This window comes from Penicillium taxi (genome assembly GCF_028828555.1).
Source record: "Penicillium taxi strain IBT 34144 chromosome Unknown utg000005l_segment0_segment0, whole genome shotgun sequence".
Taxonomy (NCBI): domain Eukaryota; kingdom Fungi; phylum Ascomycota; class Eurotiomycetes; order Eurotiales; family Aspergillaceae; genus Penicillium; species Penicillium taxi.
Genome location: NW_026643207.1, coordinates 885,161 through 909,341, shown reverse-complemented (window position 1 = coordinate 909,341; position 24,181 = coordinate 885,161). Strand labels below are relative to the sequence as shown.

Here is a 24,181-nt window from a genome sequence, read left to right as displayed (position 1 = left end):
GCATCCAAACGATGTCACCGTCTTAATTAAAGAGGCCGCGCGCACCAACAACGAGTCGCTGCTATGGGGCCCCTACAAATCTAATCTATACTTCGGAGTGCGTCCTAGAATCGCAAATAGCCTGACAGCCGGATTGATGTGGGCTAAAGTTGATGACTATGGCACCGCTCAACAGAGTATGCAACATCCATTGTACTTGGAAGGCCAATGCTGATGCTAACGAACCTCAAGACTTTAGACACACCTGCGAACAAAATGAAGGTATGGCTGGATATGGATGGGATGAGTATGATATCCGAAAGGGTGGACGACAAACAATTCACGATGCCGGTAACTCTCTGGACCTCACTATTGATTTTATCAAGGTTCCCGGTGGACAACATGGAGGAAGTTGGGGTTTCCGGGTGAAGGGTGTCCCTCGTGATGACGCAGACCCGGATCAGCCCATATCGATAGTATTCTATACGAGTCTGGAAGGATTGGGCCAAGTGGGTGTTGATCCTGACAGTATTTCGAATGAACCTGCGCTCGAAGGAGATGTGAAATTCACAGGCTATACTTCCGAGCTCGGCGACTTCTCCATCGATGTCACAGCTGGCCCGGAAAGCAACGCGTATTTCGAGCATGATCACCCTAGCTTCGATGACAAACCATTGGGCAAGGGTCTTGTACTCAGTGCTACTTTCCCGCCAAATCAGCTTTGGCAGGCTAAAGGTATGTGTTGTGGAACTGATATGCTCGGTCATTTGTCCTGACTTCGATCTAGGTATCATGTTCAGTGAAATGAAGAAAGAGGTAGATGAGAGCATTCAGAAGTATGGAGAAACAGCCCCTCCACCGCCAGCACAGCTTTTTACTATTAAGCACGCCCCTGGCCAGGGTAACATGCATCTTGTCCAGAAGGTGTTCACTGGCTCCTTTGAGGTAGGGCTCCCCGAATTTACGGATGCTGCGGAATATCTTGACTTATATGTACCAGTTTGATGTCCTTTTCTCCTCTGGCTCCGCCCCGAAGGTCGTGACATGTAAGTCTACCCCTATAGAGTGTATGTGAATTCCGAGATATTGACACCTCTACAGCAGAGACTATTACAAAGGAGCTCAAGCAAGTATCGCTCTCGTTCTCGGATAGATTCAATCAGGCTCTAGCGCCACAAGCGCCTTTCGATTCGGCCGAGTACGTCGAATTCTCTAAAGCTATGCTCTCCAACCTAGTTGGTGGCATTGGATTCTTTCACGGTGATGACGTTGTGGACCGGTCGAACGACGATGCGTATAGAGAGGAGGATGAAGGCTTTTGGGAAGAGACTGCAGAGGCAAGGGCTGCAGCGAAGCCTGTTTTTGAGGGACCCAAGGACCTTTTTACTTGTGTTCCATCCCGGCCATTCTTCCCACGAGGATTTCTCTGGGATGAGGGTTTCCACTTGTTGCCTGTATTGGAATACGACTCCGACGTTGCGTAAGTTCCTCAAGTTCATCCACTTATGTCCTAAACCTGCTGACACGATTAGTCTGGATATTATCAAGAGCTGGTTCCACCTTATGGATGAAGATGGGTGGATTGCTCGAGAGCAGATTCTAGGAATGGAAGCTCGGAGCAAAGTGCCTGCAGAGTTTACTGTTCAGTATCCTCATTATGCTAACCCACCCACTCTGTTCATGGCGCTGGAAGCCTTCATGGATAAAGTGACTAGCAATGAGAGCATTCAAACTGAATCATTGGACAATTCTGACGCTACTGAGGCGCTCCGCTCTGCCACACTGCGTAACCCGGAAATCGCCCATGCCTATCTGCGCTCGTTTTACCCTCTGATGAAGAAGCACTGGGCTTGGTACCGCAGCACACAGCAGGGCGATATCACGTCATACGACCGTGAAGCCTACTCAACCAAGGAGGGATACCGCTGGCGCGGGCGTTCTGTGCAGCACATCTTGACCTCTGGCCTTGATGACTATCCCCGAGCCCAGCCACCGCACCCTGGTGAGCTGCACGTTGATCTGATTAGCTGGATGGGAATGATGACCCGCACTTTGCGCCGCATTGCCCAAAACCTAGGCGAGGAAGATGATGCTGAGGACTTCGCGGTCCACGAGAACGCTATTACCCGCAACATTGACGATTTGCACTGGGATGAGACAGAGCAGACCTTCTGCGACGCTACAATCGATGAGTTTGAAGAGAGTGTTCATGTGTGTCACAAGGGCTACGTCTCCATCTTCCCGTTCCTGACTGGCATGCTGGGCCCTGACAGCCCCCGTCTCAAGCCTATCTTGGACTTAATCAGTGACCCAGAGGAGCTTTGGAGTGACTACGGTATTCGCAGCTTAAGCAAAAAGAACAAGCACTATGGTACAGAGGAAAATTACTGGAGGAGTCCTATTTGGGTTCAGATCAACTATCTGGTCCTTAGAAATCTTCATGTATGCGATGTTCTCTAAATTTTTGTTTTCGATATCAGACTAACATTATTGACCTCACAGGCTATCGCAACGGTGCCCGGTCCTCAGCAGGAGAAGTCTCGCGATACGTATTCCAAGTTGCGGAAGAACTTGGTCGAGAACGTCTTCCAGGAGTGGAAAAGGACTGGATTTGCCTGGGAGCAGTATAACCCTGAGACAGGCAACGGACAGCGAACACAGCACTTCACCGGCTGGACCAGTATGGTGGTGAACATCATGTCCATGCCAGACCTGCCCGAGGATGCACAGGCTGGTCATGACGAACTGTAAATGCATGCATATTACTGGTATGATGTAGAATATTAGATAGATAGTGAGCTTCTGTTTTTGCTTTTTGCCCTTTTTTGTGAGAATAAAAAATCAAAAATCTAAGTCCATCGATTATGTCTGAGACTCAGTCTAACGTCGGCGGTCATAGTCTTCTCGATCGCTTTGGCGGTCCAAATCACGTCTGCGTTCGGGGGGTGAATAGCTGCGCTCTCTTCGCCCATTTTTGTGATGGTCATCGCTCTCTCTCCGGCTTGGCTTCTTATCAGGATTTGGATCGGTTCTCCCATTATTCCTCCAATCATTTCGGTTTCGAGAACGTGAGATTGACCGCTTGCGACGGTGGTAGTCAGACCGAGAACGAGAACGAGACCGTGTTCGATGCCTATTGCTGCGGTGATGACGTTCTCGCTCATTATGGTCCTTGCGATGCCTTCGCTCCCTATCCCGACCACGGTCATCTCTGCGTCGTCGTGGGCTCCGACTGCGATCTCCCCTGTGTCTTCGGCTTCCGCGATGTTCTCTTTCTGTATCTTTCATCACTGTATCTTCCTGTTTTGCGGCACTGCCTCCTAGTGGGGTAAGATTGGCGTTTGTTTCAGCACTCTGAGGAATTGGCAGGCCCAGCGCAAGGGCCATAGCTTCATCCTCGGCTTGCTTAACACGCTGTAGTTCTTCGCGCTGCTTACGAGCCTTTGCTTGCTCATCGTCTTCATCTCCCTTAGCGTACCATCCAAGATCCCGACCTTGTTGCCAGCGTCCTACTGGGGCCATCAAAGAATGGCCTAGGTAGTTCTCACGATGAGTCGAGTCCTTGACATCGGACCATTTGAACTCGGTGCGGCCGCCACTAAGAAAACAAGTCTTAGCTAGCAATAACCAGTGGGATATGATAGGATAATGCCTACCGGCTTCCTTCTTTGCGTACTCCTGCAACCAGATCCATTGTTTTTGGGAGAATAGTTGATTTTTATGAGAGAGGTTAAAGATTGGAGTTGGGAAAGCGGTGTAATCATTGCGGCTCCACATCCCCACTAAACACGATAACGATAACGATAATGGCCGATAACCAGCGTTATCATGCTCGTGCTTTCTTGCTTTTCGTTCTTTTCTTTATACCCTACCTTTCGAATACTGGAGATGACAAAATCAGTTCCATGTAACTACCCCTCTTTATTCAATTCCCTCACCTTTTTTCGACGCCATTGGTAGCAATAAACACCTTTATCTCGAGAAAATGTCTTCGCCCACTGACTCTCTCTATTCCAACCGTGATAAATTTGTCATTACAGATATCACGCACTCTGATGCTATACGACCTCGGATCCACGCACTGAATGTGGAGAAAATTGACGAACGAGTGGGCATACCCTCTTATATAACCCGTGAGATGCTGTCAAACTAACATGAACAGTTTCCCGCGTAGGTGTTGCATGACATTTGTGATTTAACCTAGATAGTACTAATGCATATTGAAGCCGAGATGCACCTAGTATTGCTACTTGGAGGTGCAACTTAGTAAGGCACATTGTTTGAGATTGCAGACTTTTGGAATTACTTTTACTGATTCGCACGAACAGGTAGCTGCTTCGCAACGTCGTAACTTGGTCTTCACGGCACATCGGCATGAGATTTACGTCTGGATCCCTAATGGACCTTTCCAGCTTTTGGGATCCCAGCCAGAGATGATCATATGTCCAGTCATGAAAAATCCTCTAGCAGATGGCTTTATTGACCGGACAGCTCCTCACAACATCAACAACATGTTAATTGATGACTTGGGTCTTGATGAAGTCCTGCTTCTCGTGACCGACTCCGGCAATGTCTGTGGCTATCATGTGGAGACAATTTTCTCTGCTATCAGTCGATGCCAAAAGAACTTGAACATGCGGCCATTCGATAGTGCAGAAGTCAACCCGTTCTTTGTTGAGAGTGTGATCATGAGTGCTTGGGGTTTGGCGGTACATAAGTTTGCTCGTCTCATCGCCGTCAGCTCAAATACGGGCCTTATCACCGTATTTGCCTTCGCTCTTGTGGAGTCTTCATCGATGGAGGATGGTAACGAGCAACAGACTCAACATAACTATTCAGGCCAGACGTGGACTTACGTTGAAACTAATGAGCAGCTTAGTGATATTCGGGAGCTCATGCCATCCAACTATCGCTCTCGAAACCTACGACTCACATACCGCGGTCATCTCACAAATATACCTTCAGTGGCATTTGCTAATTTTGGCCTCGATCCTTGCGGTACTTGGATGGTCAGCACTGATATACGTGGTATTATGCTGATGTGGAAAGTTTGGGAGGATCTCGAGCCTTATTCGGATGTCGAAATTGATCCCCTCGTAAGGACTACACCGGGATGGACAGTATTACCATTAGATCCTCGGACATTCAAACGCCATCGATTCACAACGTATGCCCATGGATTCTCTGGTGCCACATGTGGTTCGGATGATGATAACATTCCACGTGTCAATCTAAGAAGATCGTTAGAAAGACACCCTGACTGGTTCTCTGGCCCCAGTGTCAGTAACTCTTCTGTTCTTCCTGTTTCTCTCCCAGACGATGTTTTTTCACCTGAGTGCTGTATAGATCACGAGTTGCAACCTGACAATCTCGAAGGTTTTTCTCGAAGCCCTCATTCACAAGTTTCTCAGTCAGCCAATAATGACGATATCCATAGCGGTCTCGAGTCTGGCGAAAACAGTAATGAGGATGAGACAGAAGATGATTGTGAGATGACAGCCGAGAATCAAATCCTTTGCAGGATTAGATATAGATGGAGTCTGTACGATGAAGACTATGGGAACTTGAATTTACCAGCCCCCCATGAACACAACGACTCCAAAACGAAACCTCTCCACCGTATTGTCCCCGGATAAGTGAATCTTTATTACGATGCAGAATACTAACCTCATTCTTATTCAGCTCGGATTCTTCTAGGTTTCCCTGTGTTGCACTTTTCTGCGACTAATATTACCTTAATTCCGTACTTGGATCATCCTTATCGCCTTACATGTGGTATGGCCCTTTACCAAGATCATTGGCCATTTCGAGCTTTCGTCAATGAACACTCGGATCGCTTTAACATGGTCAAAAGCATTCCGGAGCTTGGAATTGTGGTCGCAGCTACCCAAAAAGGACGTGCAGCCATCATATCTCTTACCTGGCATAAAGATTTTGGATATTCTTTTCGCACTGACTGGATCACACCTTTCGCTTCCCAGGAGAGAAAAGGAGAAAGACCCTTAGCCCCTCTACAGGGTATTGCGGTTTGCCCCATGCAGGGCTTTGAGACTCCACCAGACGTGCCTTTTATCCCTCAGGGCGTCGACCCAAACGACTGGCTTTCTTTTAATTACCGTACGCTTGACTCGGAGGATTCTGGTTGCTCCTCATCTTCATCCTTATTCCCATATCAATCTCAACCTCCGCTCTCTGTACCAAATCCTATCGAAGAAGCTACTTCGCAACACACGCAACGCTCACCATCTCCCGCATCTCATGATCGCGTCATGGGAACTCAACCTCGTGCACGGACTGATGACTCCTCTCCTCGCCGAAGATATACCGTACCAGAGCTCCACGCGCAGGCTACTCTTAATCATCGCCCTACAGAGCATTGGCATGGCTCGCATCCATCTCGCCGCTACCGCTTGTTTCTCATGTACTGTGATCATACAGTCATGACGTACGAATTTTGGCATGACTGGGTAAGATAAGTGAACAGGGCGCCAAAACCTGCGAAGTTTTGATATCCAACAAGGAAGATTGATTTCAAATCGAAACAAATGTATAATATGACTAAGGCATTACATTTTTTATTCAAGATTACAATGTTCCGAGGACCGTTTAATATCTACCCAAGGACGCGCCATTCTATTGACCGAATTTGGACACTGAATATGCATCAAAAGCAAGTGAAAAGAAGCCATAGAATCTAAATCTTGATTGAGATTCCAGCACGAAGTCCCGCAAATGAAAAGACAAATTTAATAAAATAAATGATGGAGGCGTAATGGTCGTCAAGTGTCATCTCTCATGATGAAGCTTTGTTTGCAGGATATTTCATCCACCTATGGTAGCAAGCAGTATATGAGAGCTTCTTCTACTCAAGGTTCGTTATGGCGTTCGCGCTCGACCAAGCGCAGGATTTGGCGCATGAAATCCAGGCGTAAAGGATCTTCAACCTCATTCTCATTCTCATCATCATCATCATCATGGTCCTCAATCTCGAATTCGAATTCGATCTCGTTGCGTTCGGCTTGACGGAAAAACGCATTGTGTTCTTGATGTTGGAGGTCCCACTCATTGTCTATCTCCTCGCGTTGGCGTTTATACTCGTGATATTCCTCTTCGCGTTGAATTTCAAACTCATGGGATTCTGCTTGGCGCAGGCGGAAGTGTTCGGCCTCTTGTTCGCGTAAACGCGGAGTGTCTCCCCCACGTTGGCGGAACCACTCATTGTCTTCCTGCTCACGTTGGAAGAACCACTTAACACGCTCTTCCTCGCGTTCGCTAAACCACTCATAATCTTCCTGTTCGCGCTGTTGTGTCCACTGATCACGTTGGCGCACAAACTCAGCAAATTCGGGGTCATTTTGGCGTTCTTCCACCAATGCGCGGATTTCATCAATTGCGCGGGCTTGTACTCGAAGCTCACGCGCAGCAGCACGCGCGGCAGGGTCAAGTCCGTTTCCATTCAACCCTTGGTTATCTGGACCGGCACCGGCGCCTCGTGCAGCGTCGATTTGAGGTGGAACTGGTGCGGGGGGAGGAGGATGAAGGTGAAAGAGTTCTTCAAAATCATCATCGCTGGTATCAAGCTCCCATAGGGGGCGAATATTTTCATCGTTGACAAAGTCACCATTATCATTATCATGATTGACATCCTCCTCCTCCTCATCATCATCATCGAAAAAAAGGTCTTCCGGGATGCGGTGGAGAGCTTCGGCACCTTCTGGATTGAGACCATCACCGCCCTCCAGATCCCAAAGTCGGTTATAACACTGACTCTTGAGATCGTTGAAGTGCATGTAAGGGTTGTCTGCTGACAACCATGCAGAACAGAGGTAGCAGAAGTGAGTGTCACATTGGAAGCAGCGCATGTGGTTGCAGCCCATGCGCTTTTGACAGGGAACGTTGCAGGTGGGACAAGGGGACGTGTACAACCGCAGATACTCTTCGGTGGCTTTCTCCTCCTCCGTCTGCTCAGCTTGGCGACGAGGGAAACAACGGACGAGCTCGCCGTGCCAGCCCTTCTTACAGACTCTACAGAAAGCATAGGAGCAGTCTTCACACATAGCTAAGCGTTCCGATGCTGGGGGCAGTTGTGATTCCTCTCCAAGAGGGTCAAATTCGAATTCTTCCTCCTCGTCGGATACATCGACAACATCTGCCAATGGGTCTTCCGGCTTTGGGTGCCTTTTGGATTGGGCAGCCCCCTGGCACCATTCTCGTGGGCAATAAACTGTCGTTTTATCGGCCTCAATCTTCTTTTTGCGCTTCAAGAAGACATAACGCTGCACTGTCTCCGTTTTTAGGGGGATCTGAAGGAGCTCGCTAGGTCCAAGAGTCCGGTCGCGCTTCTTGTGACGCGGAGTCTGGCCTTCGCCCCCTGGAGCGGGAACTGGGTTCTGGTCTCTATCACACCCCGGAGTAATGCATTTCACACTATCAACATCACCTTCAGCGATGCAGGTATTGTAAAAGTCTTGGAGACAGGCAATACAAAATACATGCGAGCATCGCAGTAGCCGGTAACAACTTGCACCTTTCTTTGGCTCTAAGCACACCCCACATTCGAAAGTTCCTTGCTCAAACTTCTCTTTTTCGGCCTTGCTGTTGAAATCCAGTAGGGCAATTTTCAGTTCTCGCGAAAATAATAACTCTCCGCCGGGAGTATCTTGAATCCCAAACGCAGTTTCGGCCAATTGTTGAAGATGGACGATGTAGGTAAAGACAACCATATCTCGACCGCATTCCTCCCATAGTTTTTTGCAATCATTTGCAAGCTTCACCAGAACAGAAACTGGCAACCATTGCGGATGGATACTTAGTCTGACAACCGGGGACTTCTCCGACGGGTATCCATCTGGCAATTCAATCTCCAGGCTTAGAGGCGGTAGGTGGGATACTAAGTGAACATCTCTCACAGTAGCATGACCTATATCGGCCTTGGATGAATCAACAGACGTGGGGGGTGTCAGTTCGGTGGGGAGTCCGACATCTGCGGGTTGTTCGAAGTAAATATGGGTCGGGCAGGGAAGTGTCACCGGAAGGTCAAGTGTGGCCTTGAATGGCGATGCCGAGTCAATCTCCATTTCCGGGAATATGGCAGCAATGGCGGAAATTTCAACAGAGCGGTCATCCTCGACCTCCTCGTCGAGCGCCTCGTCGGCCATGTCTCGTCTTGGGCGATTCAAATTCCTAAAAATCATTGTTAAGTGGGATATTCAACACGATAATGATATATAGACTAGGTTTCCACAGAATAACTTCGTATTGCATCATCTTGCCTTGTCCAACAGGGTTGCATACTGTATATTGATTGAATATAGTGAATTCAAAGTGAAATCAACACGGAGTTAAGAAACGGGCAAAAATGGACCTTTTTATTTCCTTTCCTATAGAATGCACCAGTCAGCAATACTGTAATGAGAGCTCCTCATTGTATTCCACCAACCAAAGTATCAAGGTACTCTGATGCGGAGTATTCGTGCACGATCGTAGTGAGTCCTCTGGACGTGAGAGGGGTCTATCGAGTGAAGTAACAAGAAAGTAGGAGTATAAGAAGACAACTGCGTCATGGTTTGGGGAAAAGGTTGTGTGAGAAAAATTCTAGGGAGCAATAGAAGAGCAAAAGACGAGTGAACAGGCTCAGGAAAGATGTCCGTCCCTTTGGTGCCTGACTTAGAAATTAGTTGCCAGTCGGTTTTCTTTTCCCCTCCCGCTCTTCGTTCTGCCGTGTTCTTATCGGGTTTGTTCTTATCGGAGTAGCTGATCTCACCAACCTTCCTCGTGGTATCTCGTGTTCTTTAACTCCGCAACATCATGGAAGACACTCCATTGGCCTCGTTGTCTCTGACGCACGTTCATTATGTCAGGATTATTCTATAATATCTGACCTGTCATGATTACTGACTTCCCGCCCAGAACCCCGACGATCCCCTATCCTTCTTGTCGGCATGGCTCGCCCTACTCCCACAGGCCCTTGTCGTCTCATACGCGACCTTAATATGGGCCACCAGAGAAGTGGAAGTAGTCTTGATGTTTGCAGGCCAGCTGGGCTGTGAGGGCTTGAACTTTATCCTCAAACGGATCATTAAGGAAGAACGTCCGAAGGGTAAGCTCCAAGTAGATGGTTCGAGATATGACTTATACTAAAATTTCTTGATACTGTAGAAATGTTTGGCAAGGGATATGGCATGCCATCGTCACATGCACAGTTCATGTCATTCTTCGCCGTGTATCTTACTTTGTTCCTGCTGTTTCGGCATACTCCGGCCTATGCGAGCTCCTATCCTCTCACTGGCACCTTGCTACGAGCTGTTGTGGTTTTGGGGTTATGTGTGATAGCATCTGGGGTTGCAGCAAGTCGCGTCTACTTGAGCTATCATACCTCACGGCAGGTGTTTGCAGGTTGCAGCGCCGGAGTCGTATGCGCCTTTGGTTGGTTTGCAATCACCGGCTTGCTTCGACGCTGGGGGTGGATTGACTGGGCTATTGATTTGACCGTGGTGCGTTTATTGCGTATTCGTGACCTCGTTGTAAGTGAGGACTTGGCCGAGGCTGGCTGGCAACGTTGGGAAACACGGAGGTTGAAGCACCGCAATGAAGCACCCAAAACTGAGTGAGAAGGGACAAATTATCGCATCACATATATTCCTTGGGCATTTAGAATTAAATTCATTCAACTTCTATGATCATTTCGTTGCCCTATCTTGTTTCCCTTAATCGTATTTCGTAGTTTACTACTTGTACTTAAAGCAAATCTATTGAATATCAGTCACGTGGCCCCACTTCATCACTACAACAACGCGCCACTGTCAAGAAGAGCGTGAACTTCGAGATGACTTAGCCGTCTGAGGCTCGCCCAACGCCGGAAACTTCTCCTATCTTACCCTCTCCGACTCATTTCCATAATAAATGCCGACACGACCTTTTTCTGACCCACAACCTAACTTGCGACGGAACACCCCCGCGTGAGACGCTTTACGATGGATACCCCAGAGTCTACCGATGCAACGATGCAGGAACAACACATTGTCAGAGCTGATGAAGTCGACCAGACAGGGACAGATATCTCCCCAGTTTCAGACGACCAATTGATGGAGGAAGTTGCCGAGGAGCTGCGACAAGAGAAAGAGCATGTCTCTCCAGCTGAGCTTACACAGAAATCTACAACGGCACAGTCTGAAATCATGGCCAGGCGTCCTGAGTTACGTCGTGATAGTTCGGCTCCCCCTCCACCCCTTCAGCCACCCCCGCCTGCCCCGGTGCAGCAAAACAGTGACCGGCCAACTGATTCGCTGAGCTTGGCTCAGTTACGGAAATTAGTGGGAGATATGCCCAAGTTCGAGCAGCCAGCTTATGCATTCGAGTATGCCGATACCCAGCCATTTGTGGAAGAACTAGACGAGTGGTTCCAGTACAATGATTTTGACCGTGTGATGTTGATGGGCATGAAGTCTACCTTCAATCGTCAATGGCCTCAATTTTGTCAACAATATTCGATATCGTCCTCGGAACCGCTGTGGCTGCATGCTTCTGAGGATCTACAAAGAGCCTTTGTGACTCAATCCCTTGAAAGCACACAGAATGCCGATGTTTCCGTACGGCTTGAAGCATTGGAGAACATATGCTACCTTGTGACCGGTGCGTGGGGTCTCACTGCAGGTTTAACGGCGCCAGACTACCCCTACAACCCAGATTCTAAGACGCTGGCGGACCTTCCTCAGTCAAAATCCATGCAGGTCCATTGGATTGAGAAGAATGTTTCTCTGGTTGAACAATGCTCCGGCATTCCAGTCTTGGTCAAGAGATTGTGCCAATTGCTAGACCGCAATCGCTCTACATTGGGACCTGATTCCGATATAAACGAATTCGAACGACTCAACCCAGGTGATATTCCGGCTGCTGAGCGGGAAGCGAACCTGGTTCTTACATTACTTTATTTCACGGTTGAGGTTGGCCGAAGACAAGAGTCTCGGGATCCCAAGTGTACTGTCATACGTGATGTATTTTCCCGATCAGATGATTGCCTACTCGTCTCAATTGTTCAAATAATCGCACGGCTAAGATGGGATGAGACTGCCAACATTCCCCTGACCAGAATTATTCTCCTTCTCTGGAAGGCATTGCTGCTTATGTTTGGTGGCAGTGATCAATTGAAGAAGGCCAAGGATGTTTTGGAACCCTCTAAAGCCCCTCAAGACGAATCTGTCAACCGCCGCGGACCGTTCTTACACGCATCTCCTTTGGATTACCATTTGTTCCGCCAAGAAATTACCTCAAAATATCCAGCCTACAACCCTCCGACGCCAATCGTTCCTCTTGAACTTGAGCACAATTCAATTCTACCTCCTCCCCCACAACATCCCAGCAGGACTCATTCGTCAAGTGGCCTGTTCTGCGGAGTTGGTCCACCGATTGCTGGTGGGAACGGCTCCATTTTTCAACAAGCTGTTCACATAGCGACACCTGCCCCATCGCCGCCACCGTCCCCCATCGGTCCCGGTGGGAAAGCCGGAAAGAAGCAAAACTACCAAACGAACCAAAATTTTCCACTCATGTATCCCCCCTTGGATGATTCTAGTAACCGAATTGGTGGGAAAGGTTCTACTGAACGCCAAGATGTGCTTGTTGAAAAACGATGGGAAGGAAGTGATGTTCCCGCATCAATCATCGAGGCCGGTCAACTTTTCTCCAGCCATGTCAAGATGACGAGGGCAATGCAGCAATTGTGGGAGGAGCGTGAAAACTTCATGAGATATGACCGTGGCTGGAGCGTAGATCAGTCTCAGCGCGTTCCCGATGCAGGTTTTCCAGACAGTTTGGAATTTGACCAGTTGAATCTGTCAGATCAAGGTCAACCGGAGCCCAAACCAGCTAAAAAAGAGACGGATGACCCAGATGTCCAACGAAGACTGGATGCCGTTGAAGATTTCTACGTGAGTTTAATTGGCCCTTTAGCTTTCTCGGAGTGCATACTAATTTGATATTTCCTACAGGCCAAAATTCTGGCCCATCTCCAATCCATTACAATCGTTTTCTTGAAAATCATCCTGACAAATGTCAGTGCCATGGCAAACCAGGGATCTCAAGCCTCCCGAAGTATGGGGTAAGTATACAGGTTGTCTAGATAAGCATGCTCTTTCTAATGGTGTTTAGTAACAGCCATAGTGTCAATGGCTCTTCGGAATTCTCAGACACTTCCCTCGAGGATCTAGATAATATCCGACTGCGTGAGATCACTTCGAAAGCTGTTTCAGGCACCTTGCTCCTCCTCGTGAAGTGGTTTAAGAGATCTCGTGAGTGCATATGACAAGTCAATTGTCCGTAACTTAACACTAACAGATAACAGATATTCTGAAGTTTGAATACATGACGCAGCTTCTACTCGACTCAAACTACTTACCCTTGATTCTGAAGATGTTTGCTCATCAGGATGTTGACCAGGTGGTTGCACAGAAAAACGACCGAGAAGAATTGTCGTAGGTCCCTCCTTGTCGAGTCTATGCACCTATATTAATCATATCTAGCTTCTTCTATTTTTGCGCCGACCATAATGATATGGCTGGCACCGACAGCGAGGATGAAGCCGCCCCACCGCCTATTCTCCGCCACCGACATACTAGCAGACCCGAGGATTCCATTGCGGGTCTGATCGAAGGTCCGATACGTCCAGAGGTGGATGAGTTGGGCTATCCCACAGCCCCTCTACCAAAAGAACCAATTACCGAGTTTTCATTCCGCAACTTCTTTTCAGTCATCAACTATCTCCACATCATGCAGAAAATAACTCATAAAAAATCACACCGCTGCCTGCTGCTAGTTCAGTACAAATCCAGCACAATCTTACGAAAAGGTCTGAAGATCCCAGACCCCCATCTCCGCTACTACACTCTCAAGCTTTTCAAGTCGCAAGTGCCATACTGTGGCCGGAAATGGCGGCAGGGAAACATGCGTGTCATAACCGCTATCTATCTCTACTGCCAACCGGAACTTCGAGACGATTGGCTTGCTGGTATGGATATCGATGCTGAGGTCGACGAAGCGCTGCCATTGGAACAAGCACTTCGTGGACTAACGCACTGGTGGCATCTACGTCAATACAAGGATATTATGGGTGGACCAGAAGGTACCTCGATGATGGAAGAGGAACGTGACTTCTTCGTTCGTGAACTGGAGTCCATGGGCTGGGGTGTTAGTGAGGATCTGCCAGTTGAGGAGTCAGACCTGACCAACCAAGGGACGGAGTGGGATGGAGCCTTGCAAATGGAAGGCTATGCTTGATAGATGATATTATGAAACAAGTATACACATACCCGAGAGTCAAGATTTAGAGCAGATAATATCTCTGAATCAATAATTGGAGCTTCCACAAAATTTTCGCGTGTAAATCATTTCTTTCCATAGTTCTTCTAGTTACTACTTGTGACTTGGACCTTATCGATAACAAGCACGTGATCGCTACTTTTTTTTTCCGTCTATCAACTTGGCAATCGAGTCCGTCTTGCAAACATCAACTTCACACCCCAGCCCATCATGTCCGACGAAATTGTCTGGCAGGTGATTAACCAACAATTCTGCTCCTACAAGTTGAAGTGAGTTTTCTATCCTAATTCGCAACCCCAAAGGTTTTCTCGTCAATTTTTGATCTCGCTGAGACTCCACATCAAATCTGCAAACCCTTTTTTTTTCTTACTAACCAAATCTTCTCTAGAACTACCAAGGGGAACAATTTCTGCCGCAATGAATACAACGTCACAGGTCTATGCAACCGACAAGCCTGCCCGCTCGCCAACTCGCGGTATGCAACGGTGCGCTCAGACCCAGAGACTGGCGCAATGTACCTATACATGAAGACAGTTGAACGCTCTCACATGCCGAACAAATGGTGGGAGCGTGTTCGTCTTTCCTCCAACTACGCTAAGGCGCTGGAGCAGGTTGATGAGCGACTTATCTACTGGCCAAAATTCCTGGTGCACAAGTGCAAGCAACGTCTTACCCGTCTGACGCAAGTCGGCATCCGCATCAGAAATATTGCCAAGGAAGAGGATAGACTGGGTGAAAAGATCGTGCCGAAGCTGGCTCCGAAGATTCGTCGACGTGAGGAGACTCGCGAGCGAAAGGCCCTTTCTGCGGCTAAGGTTGAGCGTGCCATTGAGCGCGAGCTCATTGAACGTCTGCGCAGTGGTGCGTACGGTGAACAGCCGCTTAATGTCGAGGAGGGCATTTGGAAGAAAGTTCTCCGCGGCTTGGAGCGTGCTGGTGAGGGTGAGCGTGACGAGGATCTGGATGACGGAGAGATGATTGAGGATGAAGAGGAGGAGGGTGTTGGTGAAGTCGAGTACGTCAGTGATTTGGATGAGGAGGAGGATCTTGAGGATATCGAGGACTGGCTTGGTGGTGACTCTGCCGACTCGAGCGATGACGATGAGGAGAGTGACGATGAGAGTGACGATGACAGCGAGCCTCCTAGTGAGGATGAGAAAAAGCCCAAGCCCGGGTCCAAGAGAAAGGCCCCTGCTCCTCAGGTCAAGCCGCGGAAGAAGGGAGCTCGTATCGAAATCGAGTACGAGACAGAGGAGACTGGCAAGGAGCAACTTATGGCATAGATTTGGCTCTAGTAGGAAAAGTTGGTCTGATCTTGCATGGCGTTATCGGTCGAAATTCTTATATACTTCTATTTTCTCGGATCGGACATCAACCTTGGCCATCGCAGATAGTGATTTGAACATTGTCAATGGCCCAACAATTATTCTGGTCTTCTCTTTCATCTCTTCCAAGGTTCCTGCGACCAGCTTCGAGTCTTCTGAATTCTTCCACCTGGGTAAAGTTTCCAAGGTTTTATACAACCCAGCGTTGCACATGATGGACTTCTTCGAATCTATCAGTGGCCGAGTCTTGAATCCATCCATCTGGATCCCATATCAGCAGCTGTTTACCGCCCTCAAGAAGTAGTATTCTGCCATACCCTTCCAAGTCAACCTTCAAATGTTGAAAGTATTCATTCACTTTTCAAAGCCTTATGAACTTCGAACGCTATCACTTGCATGATGTCGTCGCCGTACTAGTCGCTACTCTGTGCCCCGTAGACCTATAAGTGCGGGATTCTTCCCACTTTAATTCCTCTTTGTTCTTCATACATCCATATGCATTGGAGAAGATATATCTGAAATTAGTATTGCTGACTGAAAGCTATAAGTTATACCTATCTGGCTGATTTCGCGGCCGAATAGTTTTTAAACTAAAATTGTGATTTTATCACTCTTGACCGTTGTCTACTTTGTTCATTTCTTGATGATCCTTGTTGATTGAATATGGAGCCTGAGATAAGAATAGAAAAGCGGACCCTGTCACGTGATATAGTTCCTCCTGAAGGTCATTCGGTTTTCTGATGTTTCCACCATTCAAGTCAGTTGACCCCCACAGAAGCCGGCTCTTTTGTGGGATACCAGTAGCAGCTTAATCATCTCCATAATCTGTGGTTACTCTCCTTCAACTTCTTACCTGCACCTATTTCTAGATCTACCCGTATTGGGTACGGAGTACCTGCAGGAAACTAGCTCCGCATCAACCCCACATCATAGCTGTCCTCAACCCCTGCCGCTTTTTGATCACACGACTACAACAAGAAGAGGCGAAATGAGCTCTTACTTTTCATCCTTTACCTCATCTGCCTCTATATCCACTGCGCTAGGCTCTCGCCTCACCAGTCTTCGCCGCGCTATTACCCTCGGCGATGAAGGAGACGACCCAGAAAACGAAGACAGCTCACACATCTCCAACGCCCTCAGAGCCTACTATATAGAGAAAGGCCAGCCATTTCCTCCATGGCTGCCTCCTGACCCGAAAGCACCAGTCGCGGCGCCATCCCGTATGGTCGCAACTACCCATGGACAGCCGGCTTCCCCCGCCGCTTACGGACGGGGTGGGGGTGGCGGATTGGGTGATCTATGGGGTGACTCCGGCGCATCTGCAGCACCGCAAGCACAGACTGCAAGCCTTCGCCGTGGTCGAAATGGCAATGGCATGACGCCGCCGACGCTCACGGCCAGCGCACCACCCGGTTCTGCAGCTTCATCTCCGCCGCCGCTTCTGTCGGCAAATTCTCATTCTCCCAGTCTCCATCCAACTGGGACTCGACCTCTGCCTAGCCAGCGAGCTGGCTCTTATCAAAGTTCGCCAGCTGGACGTGGACCTGAGAGAGCTGGATCGGCGCAGGAAAGACTGCGCGCGCGATTACATGGGGGTCGTTCCCCCAGTCCCAATGTTGACCCCAGTGTGAGGAAGCCAGTTGGGTCTTCTGGAAGAGCTTGGTAGAGTCCATGCAGGATTGATTGATTGCATTGGCGACAGCATGGTGCATGGTGTCAGGAGTTTTGCCTTACTTTTGCCTTTTTATCTCTACTAGAAAACAATGACAATATACGCTTGAAAACAATATCGGAACACATCAATCTGTTAGATGATATGTGTCATATCTAGTCTCAGCGTCGGGGAATGGTTTCAGGTAAATTACCCAGCTAGTTTACAACTTCGTCGTAATACCCGCGCACAATTAGAGTTCCAAATTCCTTATCGAAGGCGTGACATCGAGTCACGAGGTACTTTCGCCGGAGATCCACTTCATCTCGTTTCGAATAGTAAGCTTTTACGTACTTAATAGCTTATTTTCTCTTAACTTCATGTCACAGAAGAAATCGAAGGCATCCAAGGCTTATATCGTACATATTACTGTCGGATCCAAGTCGGTCCCGTCATGGATAACCACAATAATTTGTCCTGAGGTAATGGTCCTTCTGGAAGTATAACTGTGCAGACAAGATCATGGCCTAAGTTTCTACGCGTGTCGACGTCACGGGAAACCGACTGGCTACCGAAGTTATTTAGCCACCGAGATGATCAATTATACGGAGGACTGGCCGAAAAAGGAAAAGATCACATACCTGTGGGGCATTAGTCCTCTCATCCCGGTGTTCCTTACTGGTAGGTATCACAACTGAGACAGTTAAGATGTCTATACTCCGTGCACTGCTTCGTATTCGAATAGCCAGTCGTGACCTCACACTGAAGGTCACCTGCAAAACATCTCCTGTCACTCATTCAAAGACTGAAGGAAACGAGATTGAACGGCAAGTGATGGCCTAGACTTTCCGTCCATTTAAAATCATTGAGCGCTCAGTACCTAAGTGAACCGTGTAACGACAAGACAGGACCAGGAATATTCACTAGGATAAGGATCATTAGCCTATTTGGCACTCCTGTACTTTGGAAAGTTCAGCCCAGGATCCGCTTCTCAAAGCCACAAGCTCTCCCAGCCAGCGAATAACGCCCTCGGGTTGGAGACGGCTAAATGCCGCAACGCCCATTCGTCTAGAATTGACCTTGGCGAGGAAAATACGGAATCATTTTCGGGAGACCAGAGCAATGCCGTGTTCCAAGACGCGAGAACTCAGAATCTGGGTTCCAGGCTTACCCCGAGATATTGGTATTTTGCCGAAGTTGCGCCGATACCTCCTACTCTCCACGGGGACCCCATACCCGAACTTTACTGAATACGGTCTTCCCACTCATTTTACGGGTTCTCCATTTACCCGGTTTCGAGAAGTAAAGCACCTCGTAAATATGATTTAGTGAAGGTTTATTTTACTCTGAGTCCGGCTTGATTTCGTCAGGTCGGCATTCTTCTAAACCCGGGAAGAATTACACGGTAAGCCGAGAAACTCTTAGTTCTCTATTATTCCATAAAAGTTAGTAAAAGTGATTAGTACATCAAATAATTTAGCTTCAGGAAGTTATATCAGTTTCCCCCACGTTTCGCCGGATTTGTGTGTCCGGTGAACACCCACATTTCCTCCTCATCCCCGGAATGTGAAATGGGGGGAATTTGATTGATTACTCCACCTCCCACTTCTCCATTCGATTTGATTCAGACTTTTTCTTTAACTTCTTTTTTTCTGGTTAATGTTCTCCACTTACCCTTTTAAGAATATTTCCAGGTTGTACGTCGGGCAAAAGTGTATTTCCGGTTCATCTCAATCCAAAAAATGGGGTAGTAGGAAATGTTCAAATACCCTTTTCTTTCCCTCCGTCTCGGTGTATTTCTATCTTTCATGTGTTGAGCATTCTTTTCCTGCTCTCCATAAACTCATCTCATTCTTCTATACCCCCTTTTTTTCCTTTTGCATATTTTCTTCAAAACTTTCATAAAAGTGGCTTGAGTCTAAACACCTCATCATGGATTCAGGTGACTTCAAAGATGTTGAAGCACCTCAGAGCGCTGCCCACAAGGAGGTTGTCGATCATATTGACGACATTGGTGTTCATACTAAAGAAGACCGGCTTTTGAACGAGGCTGCTATGGACGCAGAGCTGGTAGTTCTCGAGGAACAGTTTCAACTACAGCCCAAGTCCCGCTTCGATATCAACATCTTTAGCCCTAAGGCATTCACATATGTCCTTGTAGCCTTTGCTTCCATGGGAGGTTTGCTCTCTGGTATCGATCAGTCGCTGATCAGTGGTGCAAATATCGATCTCCCAGCAGACCTCGGCCTTTCTTCTTCGCAAAGCAGTTTGGTCGATGCCGGTATGCCCCTCGGTGCCGTACTCGGTGCCCTCATCCTTTCTCCATGCAACGAGTACCTAGGTCGCCGCATGTCTATCATTGTTTCATGTATCTTCTACACCATAGGTGCTGGCTTGCAGGCTGGTGCCATCAACTTTGGAATGATCCTTGCTGGGCGTCTAGTGTTAGGAGTTGGTGTAGGCTTGGAGGGAGGTACTGTCCCTGTATACGTTGCTGAGTGTGGTAAGTGACTTCTCTTTCTTTTTTTTCTTTCTTGTATCTTAAGAAACAATTTGGGAAGGTTGAATATTGGAAGCTAACAATTTCTTCAACAGTGCCTAGTCGCATCCGTGGCAACCTGGTCGCAGCATACCAGCTCAATATTGCATTGGGAGAAGTCCTTGGATATGCCGTGGCCGCTATGTTCTTCGATGTCAAGGGTAACTGGCGCTACATCCTCGGTTCATCACTCGTCTTCTCCACCATCCTGCTCGTTGGCATGTTTTTCCTGCCCGAGAGCCCCCGTTACCTGATGCTCAAGCAGAAGGAAATTGCCGCTTACGGTGTATGGAAACGCATCCGCGGCTTCGACGACATTGACGCCAAGGATGAGTTCCTGGGTATGCGCCAGGCAGTCACAGCCGAGGCTGAAGAGCAGGCCCAGACTAAGAAGTACCCCTGGATGGACTTCTTCACCAACCCCCGTGCCCGTCGTGCTCTTGTTTACGCCAACATTATGATCTTCCTCGGCCAGTTCACTGGTGTCAACGCCATTATGTACTACATGTCTACCCTCATGGGAGCCATTGGCTTTGATAAGAAGACCTCCGTCTTCATGTCTCTCGTCGGTGGTGGCTCCCTGCTCATCGGAACTATTCCCGCCGTCTTGTACATGGAGCGCTTCGGTCGCCGCTACTGGGCTAACGCCATGCTGCCTGGCTTCTTTATCGGTCTCGTTCTTGTCGGTGCGGGTTACACCATCGACTACGAAACCTACCCTGCCGCGGCTGAGGGTGTCTACCTGACTGGTATCGTCCTATACATGGGCTTCTTCGGCTCCTACGCCTGCTTGACCTGGGTCGTTCCCTCCGAGGTCTTCCCCACCTACCTGCGTCACTACGGCATGACTACCACCGATGCCAACCTCTTCCTGTGCTCGTTCATCGTCACCTACAACTTCACACGGATGATGGACTCCATGACCCGTATTGGCCTAACTCTCGGGTTCTACGGTGGTATCGCCGTGCTTGGCTGGTTCTACCAGATTGTCTTCATGCCTGAGACAAAGAACAAGTCTCTAGAAGAAATTAACGACCTCTTCGAGCAACCCACTTCTGTTATTGTCAAGCAGAACCTTAAGCAGACCTCCCAGGTTATCAAGGATCTGTCTTGCTTCAGATTCCGCAAGGTCTTCTCACCTGAGCCTTACAAATGAGCTAATGCTTTAACACTATAATGCTAATCACGACTTGGAATGTATGCAATGTATGCAAATAGGATAGTACAAAAATATCTATCGTTTTTCCTAATCTTAAACTGTACGTGGCTTTGCCTGCTCCTTTGTAGATAGACCCGAGAGTTTAAATTGAATTCCAATTCAAAGCTCTAGTGCACTCAAACTAGCAGCTCTGTCTGTATGAAGTGCTACAATAGAAGAATCTCGGGCTTGGCAAGTCAGCTCAAAGCTTATGCCTCTTCACCCCAGAGGCTATCTTCCGAAACTCCTCCTGTGGAATCCCCTTCAAGAACCGATCAAGACCCATGAACGCCTCAATCCCGTTTTGTCGATCCAGAAGCTCTCTCTCAGGCCTCCGAATCAACTCCTTGATACCTAACAAACTAGTCTGATTAAGATGCGTACCAAGACGCTCCTCAACCTCAACCAAAACATTATTCAAGAATCCATCTGAATCATCCGTCTTTCCAGACGCAGACTCAATAACCTTATTCACGAACCCAGCAGCGAGGAGCTCGTCGCATGAAATCCGCTTACTCATAAGCAGCGCCTCGTTCGCCTTGGCGATGCCCAGCCGCTCAACGAACGCGCGACTTGCACCGCCTTCGGCTACGAGTCCAAGTGACGAGAATGGGGTTAGGATAAATGTATGCGGGGCTGCATAGATGAAGTCTGCATGGGCGATCAATGCAGCGGAGAGACCGACTGCCGGCCCGTTTAGCGCGACGACTAGGATCTTGGAGTGATTGTAGAATGTACGGGTTACGTCGACATTGTTGGAGATGAAGCCGCGGACTAGCTCGCGGCGAACATCTGCACTTTGTCCTTCTTCAGGTCGGATGCTTGTTATATCTGCGCCGCTGTGTTATATATTAGTATTGTTTTGTTATTCATGTTTGATTGTTTGCGTACGAGGAGAAGAATCGGCCTGTGCCTGTTAGGACTGTTATGAAGATATCTTCGCGCTGGTCTATCGTGCGTAGATGCTGGCCGAGGAGGTAGTATAAGTCTCCGTTTAGGGCGTTCAATCTGTCTGGGCGATTGAGCGTGACGATCGCAACACGATCTTGGTATTTCAGAGTAACGAGCCGGTCGTTTGACATGGTGAATTTTTTCAAGTAGTGATATTTTTGGAAGTTCAACAATTGCAACGGATATCGAAGGTTAATTAGTGGAATCTCCCAATGGGGAAGGGCGTGTTATGGAAAGCTGTAAATAAGACATGAATATATACTTCGGACCGAGTCGAGCTAACGTCAAATAGTTATTTGCGGGGAACACACGACCGAGGCCCGCGGTAGATCACGTGACTGAAAATCACGCCTGGACTACAAGGCCATCAACGGATGAGTAATCACCGCCGGGCCCACTTTTCGATAATCAGACAATTTGACATAGAAACGAGTCCGAATTCCAACACTACCAAATACGGGCGAAAGGCTCAAACAAACCGACATAATGTCCGCAATTCTCCGCAAGCTGACAGGTGGAAACCTGGAAGTGTTCAAAGTAAGTCTAGTTGTCGACTTACACAAAGCAGTCTGGGCCGGGTCCTTCCGCAAAAGAATAATAGAACTAACCAGTCTAGTTCGGCGTGTACCTCATGTTCCCTATCGGCTGGATGTACTACTTCGGCCTGAACCTCGAAGACCGCTTCCAAACTAAGGGCTTCTGGCCTACAGCTGAACAATCGCACAAGATCCCTCTCGACAAGGAGGAGATTGACGCTGAACTAGCGCGTATGCGCATGGTTGATGGGATACGCCGTGAACGGAGGGAGCGCGAGGCTGCTGCTACTGCTGCTCAGGCTCAGCAGACAGAGTCGAGCAGCACACAATAAAGTGTATATCATAGACATACTCCAAGCGCTGGGACAATACCACAGACCGGCAAGGGTGAGGCACAAAGCACATGAATTAAGATCAAGGCTTGGAGAAAACTCCTTAACATTTTCCCTCCGGGTATAAGAGCCGGTATACGTCCGAGAACAATTGCATTGGGGTTACACCAATGATTTGTCTATTCTGGGCGTTTCTTTCAAATTTCATATTCTTCTCATGTGTATATCAGATGGGCCATAATACAGTCCTGAGCTTATGTGCAAATAGTACATCTATCGCTTTCCCTTCGAATCGTGTCAATTGGCATCAATTAAAGATATAACTTTAGAACAGTCAGCACCTATTAGGTCCTCGAACGACCTCGAATGATGAAAGGGCGAATAACACGCTATGGATATTAGAGGTGTAACCGCAATCTCCGACCAGTCCACATCTCTGTGCATTGGACTGGCGACGGCCTGTGAAAAAAGACAGAAGAAAGAAAATAATAATATGCAAACGCCTAGGATGCACAAGCCGGGGAGTGGAGACTCCAATTGCAGGTAAAGAAGCAGAGAATGAGCCAACGCGACCAAACTGTCCGAACTTTATCTAAATCGTCCCCCGCCAGCGAATAAAACACTTCATTAGTCCAACGTCACATTAAACTCCAACCTGCAGGACTGATTTGATTTTGAACTCCGAAGGACTGAAATCAACCGAGGAAAGCAGGTATCAATCATAAGTCTGCCAGTGGCTTTCCAGTTGCCATGGCGGCCACGTTCTTGGTTGCTTCGTAAACGGCTCCTAGACCTTGTGTGGCGGCGTCGCCGAAGACAGAACTCATTGAGGTCAGGTTTGAAGAGATGAAAGGGCGTTCGCCGACCCAGTAGTAGTACAGGTGGCCATAGATGATGCGGAGGTGATTTGGGAGGTAGATGTAAATTCCGGTGGCGATCATAGTGAGTAGGGCGAGGATGATAGAGTCTGGAAGCGACAAGAAATTAGTGCGTTTATTCTCATAGCATGATCACTCTAGTTATAGGAATTCACGACGTACTGAAGATGAACTTTTCCGTTGGGGTAAGCATGTAGATGGCGAATGTCACCTCATACTGGTAGATCTTCAAGCGCAACCAGCGCACTACAGTGCTCAGGACCCAAAGGACAGACATGACTGAGAGGGGAGACGGTATGAGACGTAGTATGTGTGTGTGGTGATTGTTGGAATTGTCGCACAGGCTTCACGGAGTCAATTGTACAGTTGAGGCCCCTGAGAGAATAAGCAGTCACGCTTCGTCCCGCTAGTCGATCGGGTATTTTTCTGCCTCGAACACGATGGCTTGTCTTAGCGCAAGAGTCAGATACGCTTGATCT

General features: G+C 48.2%; 11 protein-coding genes across 11 annotated transcripts; 8 read left to right on the top strand and 3 right to left on the bottom strand.

The window, feature by feature from the left end:
• Positions 1-136: 136 nt before the first annotated feature.
• Positions 137-3,311, top strand: cwh41 (mannosyl-oligosaccharide glucosidase; the record flags this gene model as incomplete). Its single annotated transcript, XM_057210348.1, has 8 exons — positions 137-176; positions 232-714; positions 767-924; positions 980-1,025; positions 1,081-1,459; positions 1,512-2,421; positions 2,482-2,726; positions 2,879-3,311. 8 exons carry the CDS (start codon positions 137-139, stop codon positions 3,309-3,311), a joined length of 2,694 nt encoding a protein of 897 aa, XP_057059891.1.
• A 653-nt stretch (positions 3,312-3,964) lies between these two features.
• Positions 3,965-6,455, top strand: N7495_007696 (uncharacterized protein; the record flags this gene model as incomplete). The annotated part of the gene is made up of 5 exons (XM_057210347.1): positions 3,965-4,087; positions 4,142-4,149; positions 4,206-4,245; positions 4,308-5,598; positions 5,662-6,455. 5 exons carry the CDS (start codon positions 3,965-3,967, stop codon positions 6,453-6,455), a joined length of 2,256 nt encoding a protein of 751 aa, XP_057059890.1.
• A 390-nt stretch (positions 6,456-6,845) lies between these two features.
• Positions 6,846-9,137, bottom strand: N7495_007695 (RBR-type E3 ubiquitin transferase; the record flags this gene model as incomplete). The annotated part of the gene is made up of 1 exon (XM_057210346.1): positions 6,846-9,137. One exon carries the CDS (start codon positions 9,135-9,137, stop codon positions 6,846-6,848), a length of 2,292 nt encoding a protein of 763 aa, XP_057059889.1.
• A 649-nt stretch (positions 9,138-9,786) lies between these two features.
• Positions 9,787-10,589, top strand: N7495_007694 (phosphatase PAP2 family protein; the record flags this gene model as incomplete). The annotated part of the gene is made up of 3 exons (XM_057210345.1): positions 9,787-9,834; positions 9,889-10,078; positions 10,138-10,589. The coding sequence occupies 3 exons, from the start codon at positions 9,787-9,789 to the stop codon at positions 10,587-10,589; spliced, it is 690 nt and encodes a 229-aa protein (XP_057059888.1).
• A 363-nt stretch (positions 10,590-10,952) lies between these two features.
• N7495_007693 (FAR11/STRIP family protein) lies at positions 10,953-14,250 on the top strand (the record flags this gene model as incomplete). The annotated part of the gene is made up of 5 exons (XM_057210344.1): positions 10,953-12,905; positions 12,966-13,075; positions 13,126-13,265; positions 13,319-13,448; positions 13,497-14,250. 5 exons carry the CDS (start codon positions 10,953-10,955, stop codon positions 14,248-14,250), a joined length of 3,087 nt encoding a protein of 1,028 aa, XP_057059887.1.
• A 252-nt stretch (positions 14,251-14,502) lies between these two features.
• On the top strand, positions 14,503-15,575 carry N7495_007692 (ribosome biosynthesis protein MAK16; the record flags this gene model as incomplete). Its single annotated transcript, XM_057210343.1, has 2 exons — positions 14,503-14,561; positions 14,681-15,575. 2 exons carry the CDS (start codon positions 14,503-14,505, stop codon positions 15,573-15,575), a joined length of 954 nt encoding a protein of 317 aa, XP_057059886.1.
• Positions 15,576-16,605: 1,030 nt separating this feature from the next.
• Positions 16,606-17,283, top strand: N7495_007691 (uncharacterized protein; the record flags this gene model as incomplete). Its single annotated transcript, XM_057210342.1, has 1 exon — positions 16,606-17,283. One exon carries the CDS (start codon positions 16,606-16,608, stop codon positions 17,281-17,283), a length of 678 nt encoding a protein of 225 aa, XP_057059885.1.
• A 1,917-nt stretch (positions 17,284-19,200) lies between these two features.
• On the top strand, positions 19,201-20,963 carry N7495_007690 (putative MFS sugar transporter; the record flags this gene model as incomplete). The annotated part of the gene is made up of 2 exons (XM_057210341.1): positions 19,201-19,771; positions 19,864-20,963. The coding sequence occupies 2 exons, from the start codon at positions 19,201-19,203 to the stop codon at positions 20,961-20,963; spliced, it is 1,671 nt and encodes a 556-aa protein (XP_057059884.1).
• A 244-nt stretch (positions 20,964-21,207) lies between these two features.
• N7495_007689 (dodecenoyl-CoA isomerase) lies at positions 21,208-22,087 on the bottom strand (the record flags this gene model as incomplete). The annotated part of the gene is made up of 2 exons (XM_057210340.1): positions 21,208-21,844; positions 21,897-22,087. The coding sequence occupies 2 exons, from the start codon at positions 22,085-22,087 to the stop codon at positions 21,208-21,210; spliced, it is 828 nt and encodes a 275-aa protein (XP_057059883.1).
• Positions 22,088-22,442: 355 nt separating this feature from the next.
• Positions 22,443-22,824, top strand: N7495_007688 (uncharacterized protein; the record flags this gene model as incomplete). The annotated part of the gene is made up of 2 exons (XM_057210339.1): positions 22,443-22,493; positions 22,573-22,824. 2 exons carry the CDS (start codon positions 22,443-22,445, stop codon positions 22,822-22,824), a joined length of 303 nt encoding a protein of 100 aa, XP_057059882.1.
• Positions 22,825-23,543: 719 nt separating this feature from the next.
• On the bottom strand, positions 23,544-23,979 carry N7495_007687 (serine palmitoyltransferase small subunit family protein; the record flags this gene model as incomplete). The annotated part of the gene is made up of 2 exons (XM_057210338.1): positions 23,544-23,791; positions 23,865-23,979. The coding sequence occupies 2 exons, from the start codon at positions 23,977-23,979 to the stop codon at positions 23,544-23,546; spliced, it is 363 nt and encodes a 120-aa protein (XP_057059881.1).
• Positions 23,980-24,181: the final 202 nt, after the last annotated feature.